Below are 19,647 nucleotides of genomic sequence, written 5' to 3'. Positions count from 1 at the left end.
ACCCAACACAGCCAAAAATAAATAAAATTTTAAAAAATGCTTAATCATAAAAAAAAAGAAGGCTAAAAACGTATTTTATTTCTAGATGTGTACTACTCAGGGGCCTGACAGGAAGCAGATGGCATGCCCCAAGGGTAAATCGCAGAGAGTTTGATGAAGAGACTACTTACATGGACGTGGGCAGGCTCTAGGGGAACCAATAAGGGATGAAGTACCCAAGGACTCACAGCAGGAGGAAACCATTACCCTCTCTAGGCCTGAAAGGACAAAGGGAAGGCACGGTTTCTGGAACTTGCCAAGACCTGTAGCCATGGGACAGGACTGTCTGACCCGAGCCACGGCCTTAGGTAGAGGAGCCAGGCGCCTGCCAAAAGCCACAGACAGGCAGGAGGGAGTGTGGGGGAAGGTGAAATTAATATCCTGACCTCTCTCTCTTTCCTTCCTCTGATCATCTGCCAATGCCTCCAAATGGGCTGAAATCAAATAGAAACCAAAGGACAAAGGAGCCTGGGTGATGTGGTCCACAGGAATCAGCCTTTCAGAGCACAGAAAGGCAGAGACTGGACTTTGAGGGACAGAGGATATAACCAGCATAATATGGAAAAGTACTGATATTTCACAGGGTGGGGATGGTTCAAAAGGCCTTGAACAAAAAGAAAAAGGGAATCGATCCAAACAGATCTGGGCAAGACCTGGGACGAAGAAAGATGGAGGAAGAGAATGATTAAAACGTGAAAGAGCAGAGAGGGGCCCAGGTGTGCTCTACTAATGTAAGTGGGATAAAGAGAGTGAGCGAAGAAAAATGGAGGCGTAAGACGAAAGAACTTCTGAAGGGCCTGACCAGGGGCCTTAAAGTTGTGGCTATGTCTGAACACAGTGTGTTTCTCATTGCCAACTTTTCCACGTGAGTTTAACACGGTGGTGGGACATCTAAAACCTGTTATTGACTGCAAATATTTTTAACATGTATACTCAAAGGATTGAATAGTGGCAATGATTATGACTGAAGGTCTGTGGAATACAGAAGGCTAGGACTGTAGGTCAAAGAAATAGCAATACTCTGCAGCAGAACCAGTCGGCTGCTAAAAATAAGCCAAGATACCAGAGAAAAGAAATGCATTGAGACAAAGGGGAAAAAACAGCAAAACAATATAAGAAACCTGATATCAGACCCCTGATACCACGGTAGATTCTTAAAATTCCCTCAAATCCAAAATATGCATGTTGCTTTCTCTAGTACAAATTACCTACCTATAGTTGTTAAGTATAAGAAAAAACATGCCACTCATGTTCACAAGTGATTTCAATAACAGAAACTAATCTATCTTCTGTAGAGGCAGCCTTTGAATGCAATCGTTTTAATCACTATGACTTTACGGAAAAGATCAGCTTTACTTTTCGGATGTTCATTAACAGCCTTCAAACATCTCTCTCTCTCTACGTTTATTTATATTTAACATCTCTCTATGTTAGACATGTTCCCAAAAAACTGTCCCCCAGATTAGAAGCTCCATGGGTTAACATTTCACGGACTTATATTAAAAATAGGAGCCTTATTCCCCAGAGAGGGAAAAACAGTTTTGTGATGCAATATATAATAAAATCACAGGGAGGTTTGGGGAAAACACCTGTCCCTATTATTACCTCCCGGGAGGCTTCATTAGAAAAGCATGTGTGGGTCCTCAGGACAACTGTTGGTTCCGTGCCACCCCGTAGCCTTGTTTCCTTCCTGATCTGGTGACACAGAATTTGGTGAACTGCCCTCTTGCAACGCATGGTGACCCATGTACACCCAGAGTCACTACTGAGCACGGACTGCAGGGCCGCTCTCCAGGGGCTTCTCCATGCTGTCCTTTGATGGACAACATGTCTCAAGACTTTAAGATTAAAGCCTGACAAGTTAGCGAAGTCAACTTATTTCATGAAATACATATATTAACTTGCCGTGAAAATAACCGATTTCTTACTTTAACAAAGATTATAGAATCACATTATGTTCTACTTCTCAAATGTGTTCAGGAAGTGAGGTACACGGAAATCATATGCTCCACGTGGAACACTGTGCAGTATGTACATTTTAAACTTAAAATAATTTTATGTCAAATTTTATCCTAGCTGATACATGAATCTTACATGAAACGCAAACAGCAGGTGCAAGGGGTTTATGAAAAATTTATAGAAAAAACTCAATATTGAAAATGTTCTACCCATTTACATTTTCCCTGTGAATTTAGAAAAGATTACAGGAATTCAGTTTTAGCAGTCTACCTCTCCTTCAACATGTGCAATCCCAGCACTCCCTGGAAGCAGTGTTACCACTTCAGTGGCATTAGAGCTAGGGGCACATATTGAATACATATTGTACCATGACACTACGATTACTAAAAACCAACAACAATACAGCACACATGCTAAACTCTAGTATCCCCACCATGTTTGAATAAAGTAAGCCTAATTTTTTTAATTGAGGTATAATTGACTAAATAAACCTAAAGTTTAACACATTTATTTAGAAATTCCTTTTCTAAAGTTATTCTCAAGATTTTTTCCAATTCTTTAGTTACATTTAAGAGAGAAAGCAACCATCACATACGCATCAGGTTTAAAGCAGCAATCTATCTTGAGATTTACTTTTGCCTGCTTTCTTTCCAGTCTAGCGTTCAATAATTTTGGGAACATTACAGTAAATAAAGCGCATTAACCACATATTAAATTTATAATCTATATCTAATTACTGTAGGATTTTACAAAATTGAAATTCTGTATCAGACAATTTGGAACATCAATATTTCCTGTGCATATTTAAAAACCAGAAGTGATCGGGATTAATCATTTGGGAGAAATGATTATGGAGAATCTAAAATCAAGAGCAATTAGCCTCAAAATAAGGCAGAATATAAACGACAGAAAATGGCTTTCACATTCATGATTTCAACTGCTCCTAAGAACTAATGTGATGAAGGCAGATAAACAACCCTTATGTTAGAGCCAAGAAGAGATTCAGAAAAAGTCAACGATACTCACTTTTAAAAGAAATATTTACCTACCAAGCATCTGCTCTGTGACTAGGTACTCTGCTAAGTGCTAAGGGCACAGAAATGAACAAACAAAAACAAAACGCAAAAAAGGTACCTGTCCGCAAGAAGTTGAATAGTCTGGCCCAAACTAACTAAACCAGTAACCACTAAAGTAAGGAAGATGACTTCCACTTGGCTTATCGCTTGACTTGGTCTCTCTGACTTCAAGGTAAGGATGAACAACGAAGAAAGCCTAGTCGGGGGGTCAGGACAGGCACCTCAGAAAGACGTTGGACACTTTCTAAGTTTAAAAGTACGTGAACGTGCACTAGAGTTAGAAAGTTTTGTTTTGTTCTGTTTTTTCCTTTCGGACTGGAAATTAGGGTAGCTGTAAAAAGCTGTGCGTGTGTGCCTGCCTGTGTGCTGGGGTGGGGGGGCGGGGAGATGCCAGCAAAGGATACAGTCTACAAGCTGATGCAGAAGGAAACTGAACATCACACAGCTCTTAAGAGGGTCGGGAAAAAGCACCACCTGAACCAAGCAAAGCACCCACATGGTTCTGGTCCTCACATGTACAAGGCCAATTAACGTGGTGCTGAGGAAAGGCAGGGCTGCCTGTACTTAAGATGATCATTAAGACGGATAATTCTAGTTGTGGCCTTGAGGAAGGGAGCAGACATATAGACATAATGTATAGCAAAGGATATTTACAGTCACATTTCACGCACCAATAAATAATGCATTCACTTCTCAAAATGCCACAGCAAACGTGGGAGAGAATTTTCATCTATATTCAGGATTAAACTTTCTAATTTTAAATTACCAGACTTCAGCTGTAAATTTCAGTTGAAAGGTGTGAAGAGATTATTAATGAATCTTCTAAAAGTCTGGAGAGTGTTTAGAAGATTAACATAATAAAAAAAGTCCAGCCATAGGCACGGCAGAAATTATAGGCATGAATTTATTGAGCACCTACTGTGACAGCACTGTGCTAGGTGACTGGGTTGTTTCTCATACTTCGTCACGCTCCGGTCTCCTCAATTTCTCTGTCATCTCTTACCGTGTTCACTTGGAACTGCACGATTCGAAGTGCAGCCCGGCTCATTTATTCCGTAAGGTTGGTCCCAAAGACATTTCCTCATTTGAAGGCGGGGAGGAGGGGAAAGCTAAGTCCCTACCGAGCACTTAAGACCTGACTTTCTTGGTATTTGTGGTGTTATCTACGTGGCCCTTCAGAAGTCCCCGAACTTGTACAAAGAACTCAGAGAAGATCGCAACCGCTCTGCCCCCAAGACCGCCCCCGCCGGCCCTCGTTTCTTGCCGGAAGGTCCTTCGCAGCCACAGCTGCCCGTCTAGGTACTAAATCGCGGCCTGTCGATAACCTCAGCTCTAAGTCTGGAAGCCTCGGATCTGGCCGGCCGGGGGCGGGGGCGGCCGAGGTGACAGCAGGTGAGCGCCCGGCGCGGAGGAGGAAGTGAGACAGGCCAGCGTGGGCATTACTCAGGCCGCGTTACCGCCGAGGTGGCTCGCAAGCGGAACTCCTCGCCCCTCCGTCGCTCCAGCTGGACTTCTATCTCGTTGAAGTCACTTCCCATCCCGGGTCGCGCGGGGGAAAACCGTGCGTCCGAGGAGGGGCAGAGAGGCAGACGTGCGGGGGTCAGGTGGCCTCTCCCCTGGCACCGCGTGTCCCGAACTAGCCCCTCTCCGCTCCCCGGACCTGCCTGCCCCGATCCCGGGGCGTCCCCGGGCGGCCCGGGGTGCGTGAGCCCCCCGTGAGGAGGAGGGAGGACAGGTCGCTCCGGCGACTCCGGGGGCAGCTCCGAGGACACCGGATCCCGGGGAGAATCAGCCAGACCCGATCGTGCCCCTGGCGGCCGCGGCGGGTGTGGCCGGTTCAGAGCCTCCTACTTTACCTTTCTCACTCCGACGGCCAGTCGCCCTTCGGACCACGTCCGCACCGATCCCCATCGCCCCCGCCCCCAACCCGCGACACCTGGGGGAAACTTCTCCCTCGCCCCTCAATGCAAACTCGGCCGCTCCCCCAGCGGCCGCAAACCGTCCTCTCCCTAGCAACAAGGTTCCGGCCGTAGAGCGAGCGGCTCTAGGTGTAAGGAAGGTGATGTCGTAAAGCCGCGAGTGTCGTAAACCAGGTGCGGTGGGGAGGGGGGAGGGGTGGAGGCGGAGGGGCGGGGGGGAAGGGGGAGGGAGGGAGGGGGAGGAGGTGACTCGAGCATTTAGACACAAGCGAGAGGATCATGGCGGATGGCCCCAGGTGTAAGCGCAGAAAGCAGGCGAACCCGCGGCGCAATAACGGTGAGTGGCGGAGCGGACCGGGGAGCGGCGGAGTCAGGGGGAGCCGGGCGGCTGGGGCGCCCCCGGGGGCGAGGGGGGCGAGCCGGGCTGGGGGCGGCCGGGTAGGGACGGGCCAAGTGGAGTGGGAAAGTAGAAAGTAGTGCTCTCTGCCCCCCTCCGGGCCGCCGCCTCGGGAGCCGCGCCGCGGCCGCCCGCTCTCCCTGAACCGTTATGTCTCTTACCTGGTCTCTCCGCCTAGCGGCTCCCGCCGCCCCTGCCGCCTCGCTGGACCGTTAGCCGCCGCCGCCGCATCCCCGGCGCAGGCGGGCGGCCGGGACACGGCGTCCACTTTTCTGGGCTCCGGGGGAGCGGCTGTTGCTTCTTTCCGCACTTTTCCCCACTCTTGTGCCCCTCGGCGCCCCCCTCCCCTCCTCCTCGGCGCCCTCGGCGTTTCGTCCCCGCGGCGCCGAGGCCCCGGAGCCGAGGAACTAACTTGTGCCCGGCGCTGCCTGTGTAGAGTGGCTTCCGCGCGCCCCAGCCCCGCCGGCGCCGGCGCTCGGGCCCCGCGGCTCGGCCGGGCGGGCGGCGGCGGGAGCGGCGGCCGCGGGCTGCGTGTCGTCCGTGCGCGCGTGTGCGCGGGCGGCGCGGAGCGCGCGGACGGGCTGGGCCGGCGGCGGTAAAGTTGGGACCGGCCGGCGAGGCGCGCTCGGCGCGGGACGGGGCTTCGCGGCGCGGGACGCGGGTGCCTAAGCGCCTTTCCTCTCCCGCGCCCGCGGCCGCCGCCGCGCCCCGAGCGCGGTCCGCGTCCCGCGGGGAGCCGGCGGGGGCGCGGGCGGGCGGGGCGGGCGCGGAGCTGCGGCCGCGGGAGCCGCGGGGGCCGGCGGGTTTGCGGAGTTGTTACCTGGTCTCGGGACCGGGAAGCACCGCAGACAGGTCCCCGCCCGGGAGGACGCCTCCTCCGCGCCGGGATGGGGTGCCGAGCGTGCGCCTCCCTTGTGCTCTTTCGGTTTGGGGAAGTTGTTACCTGGGCCGGACGCGCGGGGCGTGAAGCCGGCGAACGGAGCTTGGACGGCGCTCCGGGTCTCGGGTGGAAGGAGGGTGGGGGAGGGGCGGCCGGACCGACGGACGCGGGGCGCCGCTGCCTGCGCTGCGGGCCGCGGTGTTTACTGATGAGTGCCGTTGCGCCGGGGACGCACACCCGCCCTGCCTGGCGTGAGAGTTTAGAAAAATAACAATAATGACGAGAGAGCGAGCGCGAGCCCCGAACATGTGGTGGTGGTTTGCACAGTCGCCTTTTGCAGTTGGGAGAGACGGTGTAAGTTGACTGCATGTCTGCTTATCTCGGGCGCCGCTGTGCCCGCCCGCCCGCCCACCGCTCGGCAACGAACGTCTGCTGGTGGGTATTGTCTGGACAGTTCCTGCGGCGACAGGGCCGAGGCTGGAGCGCGGCCCCCGCCCGCCCGGTACCTGTTTGGAGAATAATGGGCGGCAACGGCCCTGCCGCCGGCTGAGGCCGAGTCTATATAAGGAATTGCACGGACCTAGCGGACCGAGGGGCTCGTGTGGGTTCCTGCGTTATTTTTAAAACGAGTTTCTGAGAGTCGGGAAATAAAGGCGCCTGAAATGGGATCGCCGTGTCCGCCAGAAAATGAGGAAATGCGGGTTTAAGTCAGAACTACCCGGCGCTCGCCCCACCCCCACGCCTGGGCCCCTTTTCTCCCTCCCCTCTGGGATGCGAAACGCGAGGTTTTGTAACCTTTCCTGGCAATTTCAGATTTTGTGTGGGATTTCCTGTCTCGAAGCAGATACGAAGGTTTTAGGCGGTTTCAAGATGTTTCCTTCCAATCGTAAACGTAATTTTAATATATTCGAGTCGACATTAGAATCACCGCTTTCATGAACTGTGTTAGTTATCCAAATACACGTTTGTATTTTAAAGACCTCCGTTAGTTATGATCGATAACTAATACTGGGCGTCCTCATTGTGGAGAGATGACTTGTTACGGCCGCAGCGGAGCACAGGCTATTGCAATTTTAATTTCCTGTTTTAGCGTCAAATAGTGTGTGTGCTATATCGAGCTGTTGCTGCTGTGGCTTTATGAAAGGTAAGTTGGTTTGGAAAGGGCTGTTCGCGTTTTACCTTATTTAAAATGTTCGTCGCCAGAGAAAGGGGCTTTTCTTGTTGCTGACGACATGTGTGTGACATGTGAGTCTGAACCACCCAGCGTCTGTGCAGCTGCTGTAAACATGTTTACCTGAGCAGGAAAGGATGGATTTTCCTCCTAAAGATCCTGTGATACGAATATTACACCCATAAGGCATATCAACAGCTGACTTAGGGGGAAAAAGCGATCCCGAAAGGTACTTGAAATCAGGAGGAAAGAGAGCTGCTGGACGGCTGCAGCAAATGGCAACTTGCGCAGGTAGAAAAAGATGGTGTTTAGTTTTCCCCTGCGCGTGTCAGCCCCTCCAGTCTGCTGCTTTCATTCTCAAGGGAGCGATTTATTTACCGCGCTTGCTGTCAGTGTTTTTCCTTTGTGTTTACTATTAGAGAAACAGATTTGGGGCTGTTTAGCACAAAATGTCTCGTCTGCAGTGTGCATCACTCTCAGAAAACAAAAGGTGTTTCAGATAGCACTGTGCTACTACAGGTATCTTCCATTTTCATCAGTGTTGGCTCTGTCCTTGTATTTCTTTTTGTTCTCAGATGCATTTCATCCATTGCTGATTATTACAGCCACGCTATTTGATTAAGCCTCATGATTTGCAAATTAAAAATGAAGTTGTATGCCATTGTGTTGTGAAACCTCATGATAGGTGCTGGTTAAGATTTCTTAGCAACGCAGTCATATTTAAGTTGCAGTTGTTTATTGGAGAGAATCGCTTGGAAAATGTTAACTCTTAAATCTTTTTAATGAAGGAATAAATGATGTATACAGTGGGAGGTGGTCATAGAGATACTTTATACTGTAATTTATATGTAAATAATTTTTTGTTCATTTTAAAATAAGGCATGCAGATTTTCTGCTAAGCCTTCAGTAAAACATTTTAATTTCCTTTCTGGAATATATCTGCAGAGTAGGATGTTAATGGGAGCATCAAGTAATGTAACTTGACAGGGGTAAAACAGTTGAGCAAGGTTTGGCCAAAGCCTGAAACCTTACGTAGTAACTCTATGGTGATGATGTTAGTGGTTTAAATTGATTTTTTTTTTTTTTTTACCGTTTATAATGTAATGCTTTGTTTGCTGTATTTTAAAAATCTGCCTTCTCATTTTCCACTTCTACTCTTTGTGGTTACTTATTTATTTATCTATTTGAGAAATGTACTCTAGCTGCTAATGACCATATACTGATTAATTCACTCTAGATGGACTGGCAGGTACATATCTTCTGTCATTTGCATTTCTACTTGCTGTCTTTGGAAACCACCAGTAGAGGATGCTAACAAAAATTATTATTGGTGTAGTATACCATAAATCTGTCTATCTCCTGTTGATTTGGGACCTCTGCTTTGATAGGGACCTTCAGTATAATTCCGGGTCTTACCCTTATTTAAAACTAGCCCTGGGTAAATTAGGCAAAAGCATTTTCTAGTCTGCTAGGACTGGAAAGAAGTAGGATTGTTTTAGCTTGAACAGTTGTATAAATTTGGTCTTTTTAAATCTTGCAGCTGAGATTGCTGTCAATTTAGTCTTGCTGTAGACCAGTTGTATTACTGCTGTTTTAAAGAAAGTTTTATGTTGTTAGGTTTAGAGAAGAATATGTAATGATCGGTCCGTATTTGTTTTGCATTCTTACTATATTTTTTAATCTCCTTTTTCATTCATGGTAAGATCCCTGGAAATATATATTTTTAGACATTAAAAAATGTAAATGGTTGGATATGGTAAGAAAATTTGAAATTAATTGGTGATATTGTATAATTATTTTTTCATAACTTAGATAGACTTAAAACTATACATGGGTTGGCAGACAACTACTGAAGAAGGTATTTAACAGCGGTCACTCAGATGTTAGCGATTTTTATCTTTTCCTTCCGCTTCTGATTAAGATTCAGAATCAGGTAGTGTATAAATTTTAAATTTACCAATTATAAATTAAGGAATGAAACTTGTTTTGAAGTTTTAAATGCATTTAAGAGTCTCTGTAGTTTACTAATTATTGTGTGCTTGTTTTCAAAGAATTCTTTTCAGCAAATATAGATTGGTATTGTAACTTATATTCCATGAGGTTTAATGTATTTAGTTATGTCTTTTTGGCCTGTGTCTATATAATTATGTTAATGTTACTGTAAACTTTTAGAAGCCTTTCATTAGGTCAAATGTTAGAAGTATTTACTTCCCTAATGTTTTTTAGGTATTTTTACCTAAATATTTTTTTAATGGTATTTCTGTAAATGCACCAACACCAGTACCATAATGCAACAGTAATACTCTTTATCTTGAAATAAGTAGGAATTATGTGAATTATCAGGTAAACCTGTGTGAATTTCTCATTTTAGGGTGTCATAGTTCTTCAAGAGAGAGAGAGTGTGTGTTTGTGTGTGTGTGTGTGTAAATATAGTTTTACATTTCCTGACACAGTTCTTGAGTGTGGTGTTCTAATTCCTAGAGTTCAGTAGTGAATAAGTTTGGTTACTATCAACTTATTTTTTTTATGAACTGAGGAACTTTACCACAGAGCCATGACATATACAGTTGTAGCATGGAGCAAAACTTAAACTATCTTACAAATTGAAGGTACCAATCACTTGTTAAAATGATCCTAGCATAAAAGCATATGAAATATTTGGTTAGTACTTTTTTTTCTTTCTTATATCCAGTGTTTTTGAAATGCCATACCCTATGTTTGCAATTTCAGTAACTTTGAAGCCTGTGGTGAGAAAGTTATATCAAGTTGGGAATGATACATTTAAAATAACAACTTGTTTCTCATAGTTGTGTTTTTTTCCCCTCCTTTTTTGCTTTCCCCTGTATAAATCACTACTAAGCATGTGATTAGAGCCAGATGTAAACACAGATGCAATATCGTGGAATTATATCGTTAGCTACTCTTAACTACCTGTAGTGAATTGCAATGGAGGAGAAGAAAAGTCATGCAGATGTCAGAAGAAGATACACATTGGTGTGCGAAAGTGCAATGAGAGGTTAGAGGACTTGGTGAAATGGTAGAAATAGTATTTAGGACTGAAAAAGGTTTCTTAATCCTTGCAGTATGATCACTAATTTAAGGGGGAAATGTATGTCCATCTCAAATAGAGCTATAAGCTAAATAAAACAAAAGTTCATTGTTGAAAGAGAAGTAAAATATTTTAAGTTAGAAAGATACCCTGATTAGGAAATATAATAAAATGTATTTTTAAATACTTTTTAAAAGGCTGTATGTTGTGCCTATAACTAGCTAAATGATCATTAAACTAGTTATATTAAAAGTAGAAAATAAATGGATATACACATAGTAGGAAAAGTTCTGTAGCAACCCTGGTTAAAATTAAATGTGATCTGTTATACAAGCATTGCTATAGGAAATAATCTTTCCTTTGGATGGGACAGTGGCTTTTTTTCTAAGTTTTTCCAACTTTATTGAGATGTAATAGGCGTACAACATTGTGTAAGTTTAAGGTGTACAGTGTGATGATTTGATACATGTGTATATTGCACGTTTGCCACGATAAGGTTAGTTAACACACCCTTCACCTCACGTAATTACACTCTGTTGTCGCCATGGTGAGAACATTAAAACTACTCTCATAGCAGCGTTCACATACAGCATACAGTTCTGTTAACTAGTGTCCTCGTGCTGTGCATCAGTTCCCCGGAGTTTATTCGTGTTATAATTGGAAGTTTGTACCCTTTGACAGACATCTCTATGGGACAGCGTTTGAAGAATTGTATCTGCAAAGGAAGCATTCTTAGGACGCGGATTTTACCAAATACAGTTTTTCAGTATGCTGTGCACGTGATGGGATGGGTTATACTGCTTGTTAACCTGAAACGGAGTTTCTTGGAAGTTCGGCAACATACTTCAAGAGCACGGTGCTCTCTAATGAGTAAAGTTTGCCTGTGGATTGTGTTCAGAGAAAAAAATTTAATTTTTACAACTCACTTCATTGATTTTGTTAAAACGTATTTTGGAGTATATCACTTCGGTGCAGATAAATCCAAAGAGTCCAGAAGGAACAGCCAGAAAAGCGGAATTCAAGTCCAAGCTGTGAAACGTTTTATTAGATTCTTATTTTTCATTCTCTAAGAAGTTGTTTTCCTCTCGGTCATTTCGTCAGCCGTTTCCTTGTTATTTAGTACAGGTGCTCTGGAGACACAGGGAGTGCAGTTAATCGTCCTTGCACACATACATTTTTCTCCCACAGCCAACTCTGTGTTCCTGGGACTTGATGTGCAGCGTTTGGGGTCTGCTCTGTAGCTGTTGGTGGAAGACCTCATAGCAGGGCAGCCTGGAGGACCTTCATCCTCGATTTTGCTGCAACAACTGCATCTGTGCTGGAATTACTAGGAACAGATGTTTCGTGACCTCTTAATTCCCCCTCCCCTTCCCCCTCCCCTTCCCCATCCATATTTAAACTTCAGTGTGAATGAAGATAAATATGGGAATGATGTCAGTTTCTCATGTTTATTATTGTATTGTAAAAATATTGCAAGACATCTCTTTTCTCTTTTAAAATGTTCCAGTTTCAAGATTTTAGGTATATTCTAATTCCAGCTTTTTTGAGATATTTTAAATATTGTGATATCAATTCTCTTTTTATAAAATGTGACACCACTAATTTTTAGATACCTCAGTTACTATTCATGGTCACCAAGCCACAATATAGTCTAATTTCCCTTATTTTTAATGTCTTTATATCCATTTAATCCACAGATCTAATTGAATGCTTGGTTTTTTATTAAATGCTCAAGGGGACCAGTTTGTTGATTAAAAAATTCATCATTCTCTTGGAATCTTACATTTTTAATATGGAAGGGCTTTTAGGGACTCATCATTTTTAATCTGAAAATTGATATAGGTAAGCTGAAATTTAGGGCCTTCAAGTAGAAACTCCATACGAGACTATAACGTGTGTTTTGAGAAGGGGCAGTGGTGACGCGTGGAATAGTGGGTAGTAAAATCCTTAACGGAACAGAGTGTCTGAACCTGGGCTCAAGTTAACGTCACTCTGACTTAGGTACTTGCCAAGGCTCTCTGAACATCACTGTATCTCTGATGTTTTCTCCTTTCTACCCTAAAAAACGAAGTTGCTATTCATTCCTATTGCTACATCACTTTTCTAAATCTCTTTTGATACTCTCTTATTTTTTTTTGATTGCGGGGGAGGGAATAGTTGGAGCAGAGAGAAAATAATTTCATATGAATAAAAATTAAGAAAATAAAAATTTAAAAAAAGAAAATAAAAATTGTGGAGCTGGAGGGATTCGGGACAGTCATCCAAATCCATTTTTTTCAGATAAGCAAACAGGTTCAAAGAGGTAAAAGGACTTTGCCAAGTTCTATCACTAGTTTGCTTGGACCAGGTTACAGCTTCTCAGGCCGGTAGCTCGGTGTTCCTTTGTTAGACCGTTTTATCTATGATGATAACAATGAAGAAGTATAAGCTGCGAATTTTCCAATTTGTCAAAGTAAAACCCAAATGCATTGTGTAGAATACTCAATCATCTCATAAAAATGGATTTCTAATCTATTCCCATAAATCCATCAAATTTAACAGTTAATGTGCCAATACCACTTAAAACATTTCGGGTGCAGAGAGTAGGTTTGGTCTGCTTAGAGGCATATGCTCCCATTATTTGGATTGTAACTTTCCCTCTTCATTCCCTACCTCAACTCCCATTCACCCTGTCCCACCCTGTCCTTCCCAACCCTCACTTCCACCCAGTCTAGGGTGTTTTATATACGTCCTTGGCTATGTCTCTTTCCTTGTAAAATTATCTAGTTCTTTGTGTGTTTTGCATCTGTATACCTGATATTTTGCTGTATATTTTACTTTCGCCACCCCTGTTGTTCGAGATCTGATCTGTTCATGTTCCTGCAAGTACATCTAGTTCATTGCTTCCAGCTGTGCAGTATTTCATGGTTTGTGTCAGCACTTGTCAATTACTCATCAGTTCCCCTAATGATGGATGCCTGGGTTGACTCCAACTCTTGGGTACAAATAATTCTGTAAAAAACATCTTTTTACATGTTGCTAATGGCTGTGGAAGAGTTTCTTAGGGAACATACATCCAGGCACAGTATTGCTGAGTTATAGGTTAGTCACATAGTTAATATCACTAAATTCTGCCAGATTATTTCTGAAACGGCTGCACCACTTTTTACCTTCACCAGTGTTAACATCAAAATTTCTATTTTCTCACAGTTTTGTCAGCTTTTGGTATTGTACAACATCTGCATTTGGCTAGTTTGACAGTTGTTAAATAGAATATTGTAGTTGCTTTAATATGTATTTTCTTGTTTACTAGCGAGGTTGATTATTTCTTCATATCCTTGCTAGCCACCTGAGTTTCCCTTTCCATGTCTGGCTTATTCATACTCTTTGCCCTCCTTTTTGGCTCGGTTTCTACTTGTTGATTTCCTAGAATTCCTTGTGTATTTGAGATAGTAATCCCAGTCACCTGTTGACTTTGCCTGTGGTATGGAAATCCCTAATTTTAATATATTTACATCTGTCAAATTATTGACTTTGTGGGTAGTAAGAAGTCCTTCCTAATCCATGAATTGCAAAAATATTTTCTTTGATTTTCTTCTAATAGTTTTGTAGTTTTACCTTTCATATTTAGGTCTCTGGTGAATCTGGAGTTCATTTTTTGAATATAGTGTTTCTTTCTGAAGGGGAGCAAACGTAGTGGTTAAGGGTTTGGGTTGATCCTGTAATTTACTAGATGAGTCACCTTGGCCAAATTACTTAGTCTCCGTATGCTTGAATTCTCCCATATGTAAAATGGGGATGGTAACCTTAGAGTTTATGAAGCACTGCGCTTAGCACAGTTTTAAGCATTCAGTAAATGTTTGCTTAAAGTTTTATTTATATTATTAGATTATGTTCGTTTTAAATGCATCTTGCATCAACTGACACCTAATTCCTTACTCTCTTGTCCACAATTAACTTTAGCTGACATAACTGCCATCTAAAAGGATGTTGTTATAAAATTTATTCATTGCTTCTATAACTTTGACCTTAAACATTGCTTAGTTGTTCTGGCCTTAAGAACAAGGCTGTCTGTTAAATCAGTAATAGAATAGTAATATACACTGAGGCTTCATCTTATAGCTATTAGTATATGTTTTTTAGCTTGAGGAAGGCGGCCTTGAACTCTTTTTTAAAGAGCATTATATTGAGAGAGACCTCACCATATTACTTTATGTATAACATTGACCTGAACTTCAAGGGTAATGTCCCAGTATTATTCAATTGCATAAAACAAAGAACCTTGACCTGGGGAGGGTAGGTAGGGAGGGTTAGAGGGAGGGGATAAGGGGATATATGTATACGTATAGCTGATTTACTTTGTTTACAGCAGAAACTAACAACATTGTAAAGCAATTATACTCCAAAAAAGATGAAAAAAAAATTGAGTAGCTTAATGAATGTGGCATCCACAACTTTTCATGGTTTCATTCATTTAGTTTGGAATATATTGAAGAAGACAGTTGTATGTCTTCCTAAAACATAGTATGTTCTTGTGCTTGTGGATCAAGGCAATCCTAAGACAAAAGTTAAAACGCTACCGTGTTTTGTGTGTGTGTTAATAAACTTTATTGAGGTATAATTTGCATTCTACACTGAAGCTTCATCTTATAGCTATTAGTATATGTTTTTTAGCTTGAGGAAGGCTGTATGTATACACTAGTATGCATGTACCATTTTGGTGAGTGTTGACATACCTGTGGCTACCAGTGTAACCACCACCACAGTCAAGATACAGAACGTTTCCTGCTTGTACCTCATCTCAGTCAATCCTCCCTGCCTCTGCCCAAGCAACCACTGATCTGGTTTTGATCCCTGAAGGTGGATTTACTGCTTTAGGGTTTCATATAAACAGAATCGTACAGTATGTGCTGTCTGTGTTCTTTTGCTCAGCATAACGTTTTCATCGTGTTGTTGCATGTATCAGTAGTTCATTCTTTCTGTGTTGCTGAGTAGTCTTCCATTGTGTGATGGAATTGGTTTCTCTCTTCATCTACAATGGGCTTCCTACAGGCAGACCTTGGAGTTTGGTTCCAGACCACCACAATAAAATGAATATCACAATAAAGTGTGTCACATGAATTTTTTGGTTTCCCAGTGCATATAAAATGTTTACACTGTCCTGTACTCTGTTAAGTGTGCAATAGCATTGTCTTAAAAAACAGTGTGCATACCTTAATTAAAATACTTAGTTGCTGAAACATGCTAACCATCATCTGATAACAGAAGGTTGCTCCAAACCTTCAATTTGTTAAAAAAAAAAAAAAACAACAACAAAAACCCGCAGTGTCTGCGAAGTGCGGTAAAGTGAAGTGCGATAAATAGAGGTATGCCTGCATTTGAGTTGGTTCTGGTCCTTTGCTGTAGAATAAAGCAGATATGAGTGTTCACATCCAATTTTTCTTGTGAATATATGCTTACGTTTCTTTGGGTAGAATTGCTGGCTCATGTAGTAAGTGTTCGTTTAACTTTGCAAGAAACTGCCGAACTAGTTTCTAAAGTGCTTGTGGCATTTCACCTTTCACAGTGTATGAAAGTTCTAGTCGCTCCAGTCCTTGCAAACGTTTGTCCACGTTTTAAATTAGGCTATTCCATGGATGAAGAAGATGTGGCACATATATACAATGGAATATTACTCAGCCATAAAAAGAAACGAAATTGAGTTATTTGTAGTGAGGTGGATGGACCTAGAGTCTGTCCTACAGAGTGAAGTAAGTCAGAAAGAGAAAAACAAATACTGTATGCTAACACATATATATGGAATCTAAAAGAAAAATGGTACTGATGAACTTAGGGGCAGGACAGGAATAACTACGCAGATGTTAGAGAGTGGACTTAAGGACGTGGGGAGGGGAAGGGTAAGCTGGGACGAAGTGAGAGAGTGGCATGGACATATATGCATTATCCAACGTAAAATAGATAGCTAGTGGGAAGCAGCCGCATAGCACAGGGAGATCAGCTCGGTGTTTTGTGACTGCCTAGAGGGGTGGGATAAGGGAGGGTGGGAGGGAGGCTTAAGAGGGAGGGGATATGGGGATATACGTAGGAATATAGCAGATTCACTTTGTTATGCAGCAGAAACTAACCATTGTAAAGCAATTATACTCCAATAAAGATGTTAAAAAATAAATTAGGCTATTCCAGTAGGTGTGTAGTAGTATCCTTTTGGTTTTAATTTGGATTTCACTGATAACTAATGATGTTGGAGTATCTTTTGATGTACTTAACGGCCACTTCTGTATTTTCTTTTCTGAAATATCTGTTCTAATCGTTTATCTACTTTTAATTGGGTTGCTTGTCTTTTTATTATTGAGTTGCAAGAGTTCTTTTTATATTCTGGATCCAAGTTCTTTGTTGTATATAGATATTTAAAATATTTTCTCCCTTTCTGTGGCTTGTACCACATTTGATGAAGTCGAATTTATAATTTTATTCTTTTAGGCTTTGTGCTTTTTGTATTCTAGGAAATCTTTGCCGAATTGAGGAAGATTTGCTGCTATGTTTTGTTTTAAGTTTATAGCTTTAACATTTAGGTCTGTGATCCATTTCAGGTTAATTTTTGTCTCTACCTTGTTTTGATCTTCATCTGCAACCCTGCTTGAGATAGCCTTGAGTAGTTTGCAAGAGACAAAAACTTGATCTTACTCATCAAAATTCAGTATGAGAATTTCTGTTGGAGGTTTTTAAGAATATTTTTCAGAACCGAAGAACCAACGCTCTTGATTGTAGAGGAACACAAATCCTGCTTTCCTGGTTTTATACATTTTTAAACAGCACAGTTCCATTGTGTCTAGTCAGCGTTTTCAAGTTTTCTGTGTCCTGAACACACTTTGACTTCACGGAGACGTTCAAGGCTAAAGTTTCCGGGAAGGATGCTTGAGAGAGAGTAGCCGGAGTTGAGCTGAGTGTGGATGTTCTCTTGATGGCCTCTTACTCCTGTGTGGTGTCAGTGAGCTTAGCACTTCACTCTTACACTAGCCAGTTACTTCTCCTTCCTCTGGTCTGTCACGCAGGCTGCTGCCAAAATTATCTCTGTGGAAAAAGTCTGATTCAGTCATTGCCCCAATTAAACCCCCCCTTGGATCTTTATTAACTTACAGGACAAAACCAAGATCCTTCGCATGAGATCCCAGGCCCTGGTTTATGGTCCTGCCCTGCTGTTTCTTTCCTCTCTCTGGTGGCCCCTCCGACCTACAGATGTCTGGGTCTTTCTCCGTGTCTTTGGAGGTACTTTTGTTCTCTCTACCTAATACACACTTTTTTCCCCACTACCCCATATGTTTTGGTATGTTTTGCAAGGTGGACAGGAGTTCATCTCAGGTATTTCTTCATCTGAAATGCTTTCTGTGATCCCTTTTCCATTTGTCAGAAAAAGTTAATTCTCTTCTGTTACACCGGTGGATCCATCTTTTTTTTTTTTTTTTTTTGCGGTACGCGGGCCTCTCACTGTTGCGGCCTCTCCCGTTGCGGAGCACAGGCTCCGGACGCGCAGGCTCAGCGGCCATGGCTCACGGGCCCAGCCACTCCGCAGCATGTGGTATCTTCCCGGACCGGGGCACGAACCCGTGTCCCCTGCATCGGCAGGCGGACTCTCAACCACTGCGCCACCAGGGAAGCCCGGATCCATCTTTTATACTTGTATTATTGTGCTTTTTCTGCTGTGTTATGGTGTGTTTCTGTGTCATCCTCCCTGTCTGACCCTGGTTTCCTTTAGGATGGAGACTGTCTTCCTCACCCTGGCATACCAGGGGGTAGTCGAGTGGTAGTAATGATGTGGCAGGCACAGCCCTACCGCATCTACACTGCTGTCCGCGTGCCAGGTGCTTTACATCTGACTAGCTCATTGGCATCTCACAGTGATCCTGTTACGGTTTTTAGACCCTTTTTGTAGGTGAGCAAACAGGCAAAGAGATTAAGTGATTTACCCAAGTTCACACAGCTGATAAGCAGTAGAAGCGGGATTTGAATCCATTTAGAGTCTCTACTCCTGTAGCCAGCGCCCTTTCTTGCCTCTCAGTGAACCGGCACATGGTGGGCATTCAGTGCGTGTTGAATGAAGGTTAACCCTGGGAGAAGAATTTTATTGCCCTGCTCCCCTCTGCCCCAAGGATAACTTGAAAGACTAGATAAAAATTTTATATATTTTATAATATTTAAAAGCATATACATCTGAGTTGGTTAATATTATTTTTACTCAATTGAGAGCTTTTTTCAGTTCATTCTTCTTGGACTGGTGATTTTTTATTTAAGTTAAAATCTTGCTTCCTGTAAGTTTTTTCCCATAAAAGGTAACTTATACACCAAATAAGGCTACTTTCCTTTTACCGAGGCGTAAATGCTTGATCTTGTTGATTTTTAGCTACATACTTTACCCCTTATATTGTTTAAGGAAAGAAATGTTTAGTTACTTTGAAGTTGATTACAGATATATTTATTTACTTATTATTTATCTTTTTCATGTCCTAAAATGTTTATATGTCACTGGACTAACTCCTATGTGATTCTTATTTTTAAGATAGTATTTTTCTATCTAACTTTTCTGTTTATTTTTATCACCTATCCCTATTCCTTGAAAATTCTTTATAACTAACTTGTATCTTATTTTTGTTCGTAAAGGTCTCACTTTTTTATACTCCATTTAGCTCTGTGTCTGGCTTGAACATTATAGATATTAATGCATAATTCCTTCTGATCTGGTATCCTTTGGTGCACTTACAGAAAGAGCATTGAACTGGAAGATAGAAGTCTTAGATTCTAATATTAAATCTGCCATTAATTGGCCTATGAAATTGGGAAAATAATTCAATTTATTTGGGCCCAAGTGTGTTCATCTGTAGAATGAACATGATGGATTACTGTGTGCAAGGCAGTGAGACTCTTAGGATGAAAGATACAGTATGTTGCCCTGAATAGCTTCCAGTGTACTAGGGAAGAAACATAGGAAGACAAACCTTAAGAATTTAGTTTGGTAACTGATGTGATATTCTGTCCCATACACATGGAGGGGATGGCCACGTCTTAAAGGATGGGTGTCTGTTGTCTTAGTAAAGATGTGGAAAATAATATTCCAGACAGGGTATTGTATGTGCAAAAGCACCTCCCTCCCTCCCTCCCTCCCTCCCTCCCTCCCTCCCTCCCT

The 19,647-nt window shown here is 42.8% G+C and overlaps 2 protein-coding genes across 14 annotated transcripts in view; one reads left to right on the top strand and one right to left on the bottom strand.

The window, feature by feature from the left end:
• LOC137206212 (uncharacterized) overlaps window positions 1–6,591 on the bottom strand; it is a 192,995-nt gene extending 186,404 nt beyond the window's left edge. Inside the window, exon 1 of one of the 3 annotated variants that reach the window (XR_010934537.1) lies at window positions 6,211–6,335. Coding sequence is in view for 1 of the 3 variants with exons in the window: in XM_067704980.1 (XP_067561081.1) it covers window positions 6,334–6,578 (245 nt within the window). In the remaining 2 variants the exon portion in view is untranslated. Of the gene's footprint in view, window positions 1–4,930; window positions 5,137–6,210 lie in introns of those variants that run through there. The other 2 variants (XR_010934538.1, XM_067704980.1) reach the window with 2 other exon arrangements.
• Window positions 5,217–19,647, top strand: part of ZEB1 (zinc finger E-box binding homeobox 1) — a 192,700-nt gene continuing 178,269 nt past the window's right edge. For 8 of the 11 annotated variants that reach the window (XM_067704954.1, XM_067704902.1, XM_067704936.1 and 5 more), the window contains exon 1: window positions 5,217–5,330. In XM_067704954.1, coding sequence (XP_067561055.1) covers window positions 5,273–5,330 — 58 coding nt within the window. In that variant the 5' untranslated portion in view covers window positions 5,217–5,272. Of the gene's footprint in view, window positions 5,331–6,838; window positions 7,415–7,489; window positions 7,733–19,647 lie in introns of those variants that run through there. The other 3 variants (XM_067704963.1, XM_067704918.1, XM_067704908.1) reach the window with 3 other exon arrangements.

Source organism: Pseudorca crassidens, chromosome 1 (assembly GCF_039906515.1).
Source record: "Pseudorca crassidens isolate mPseCra1 chromosome 1, mPseCra1.hap1, whole genome shotgun sequence".
NCBI lineage: Eukaryota > Metazoa > Chordata > Mammalia > Artiodactyla > Delphinidae > Pseudorca > Pseudorca crassidens.
Note: the sequence above shows the minus strand (reverse complement) of the source record. Positions and strands in the feature narration are given on the sequence as shown.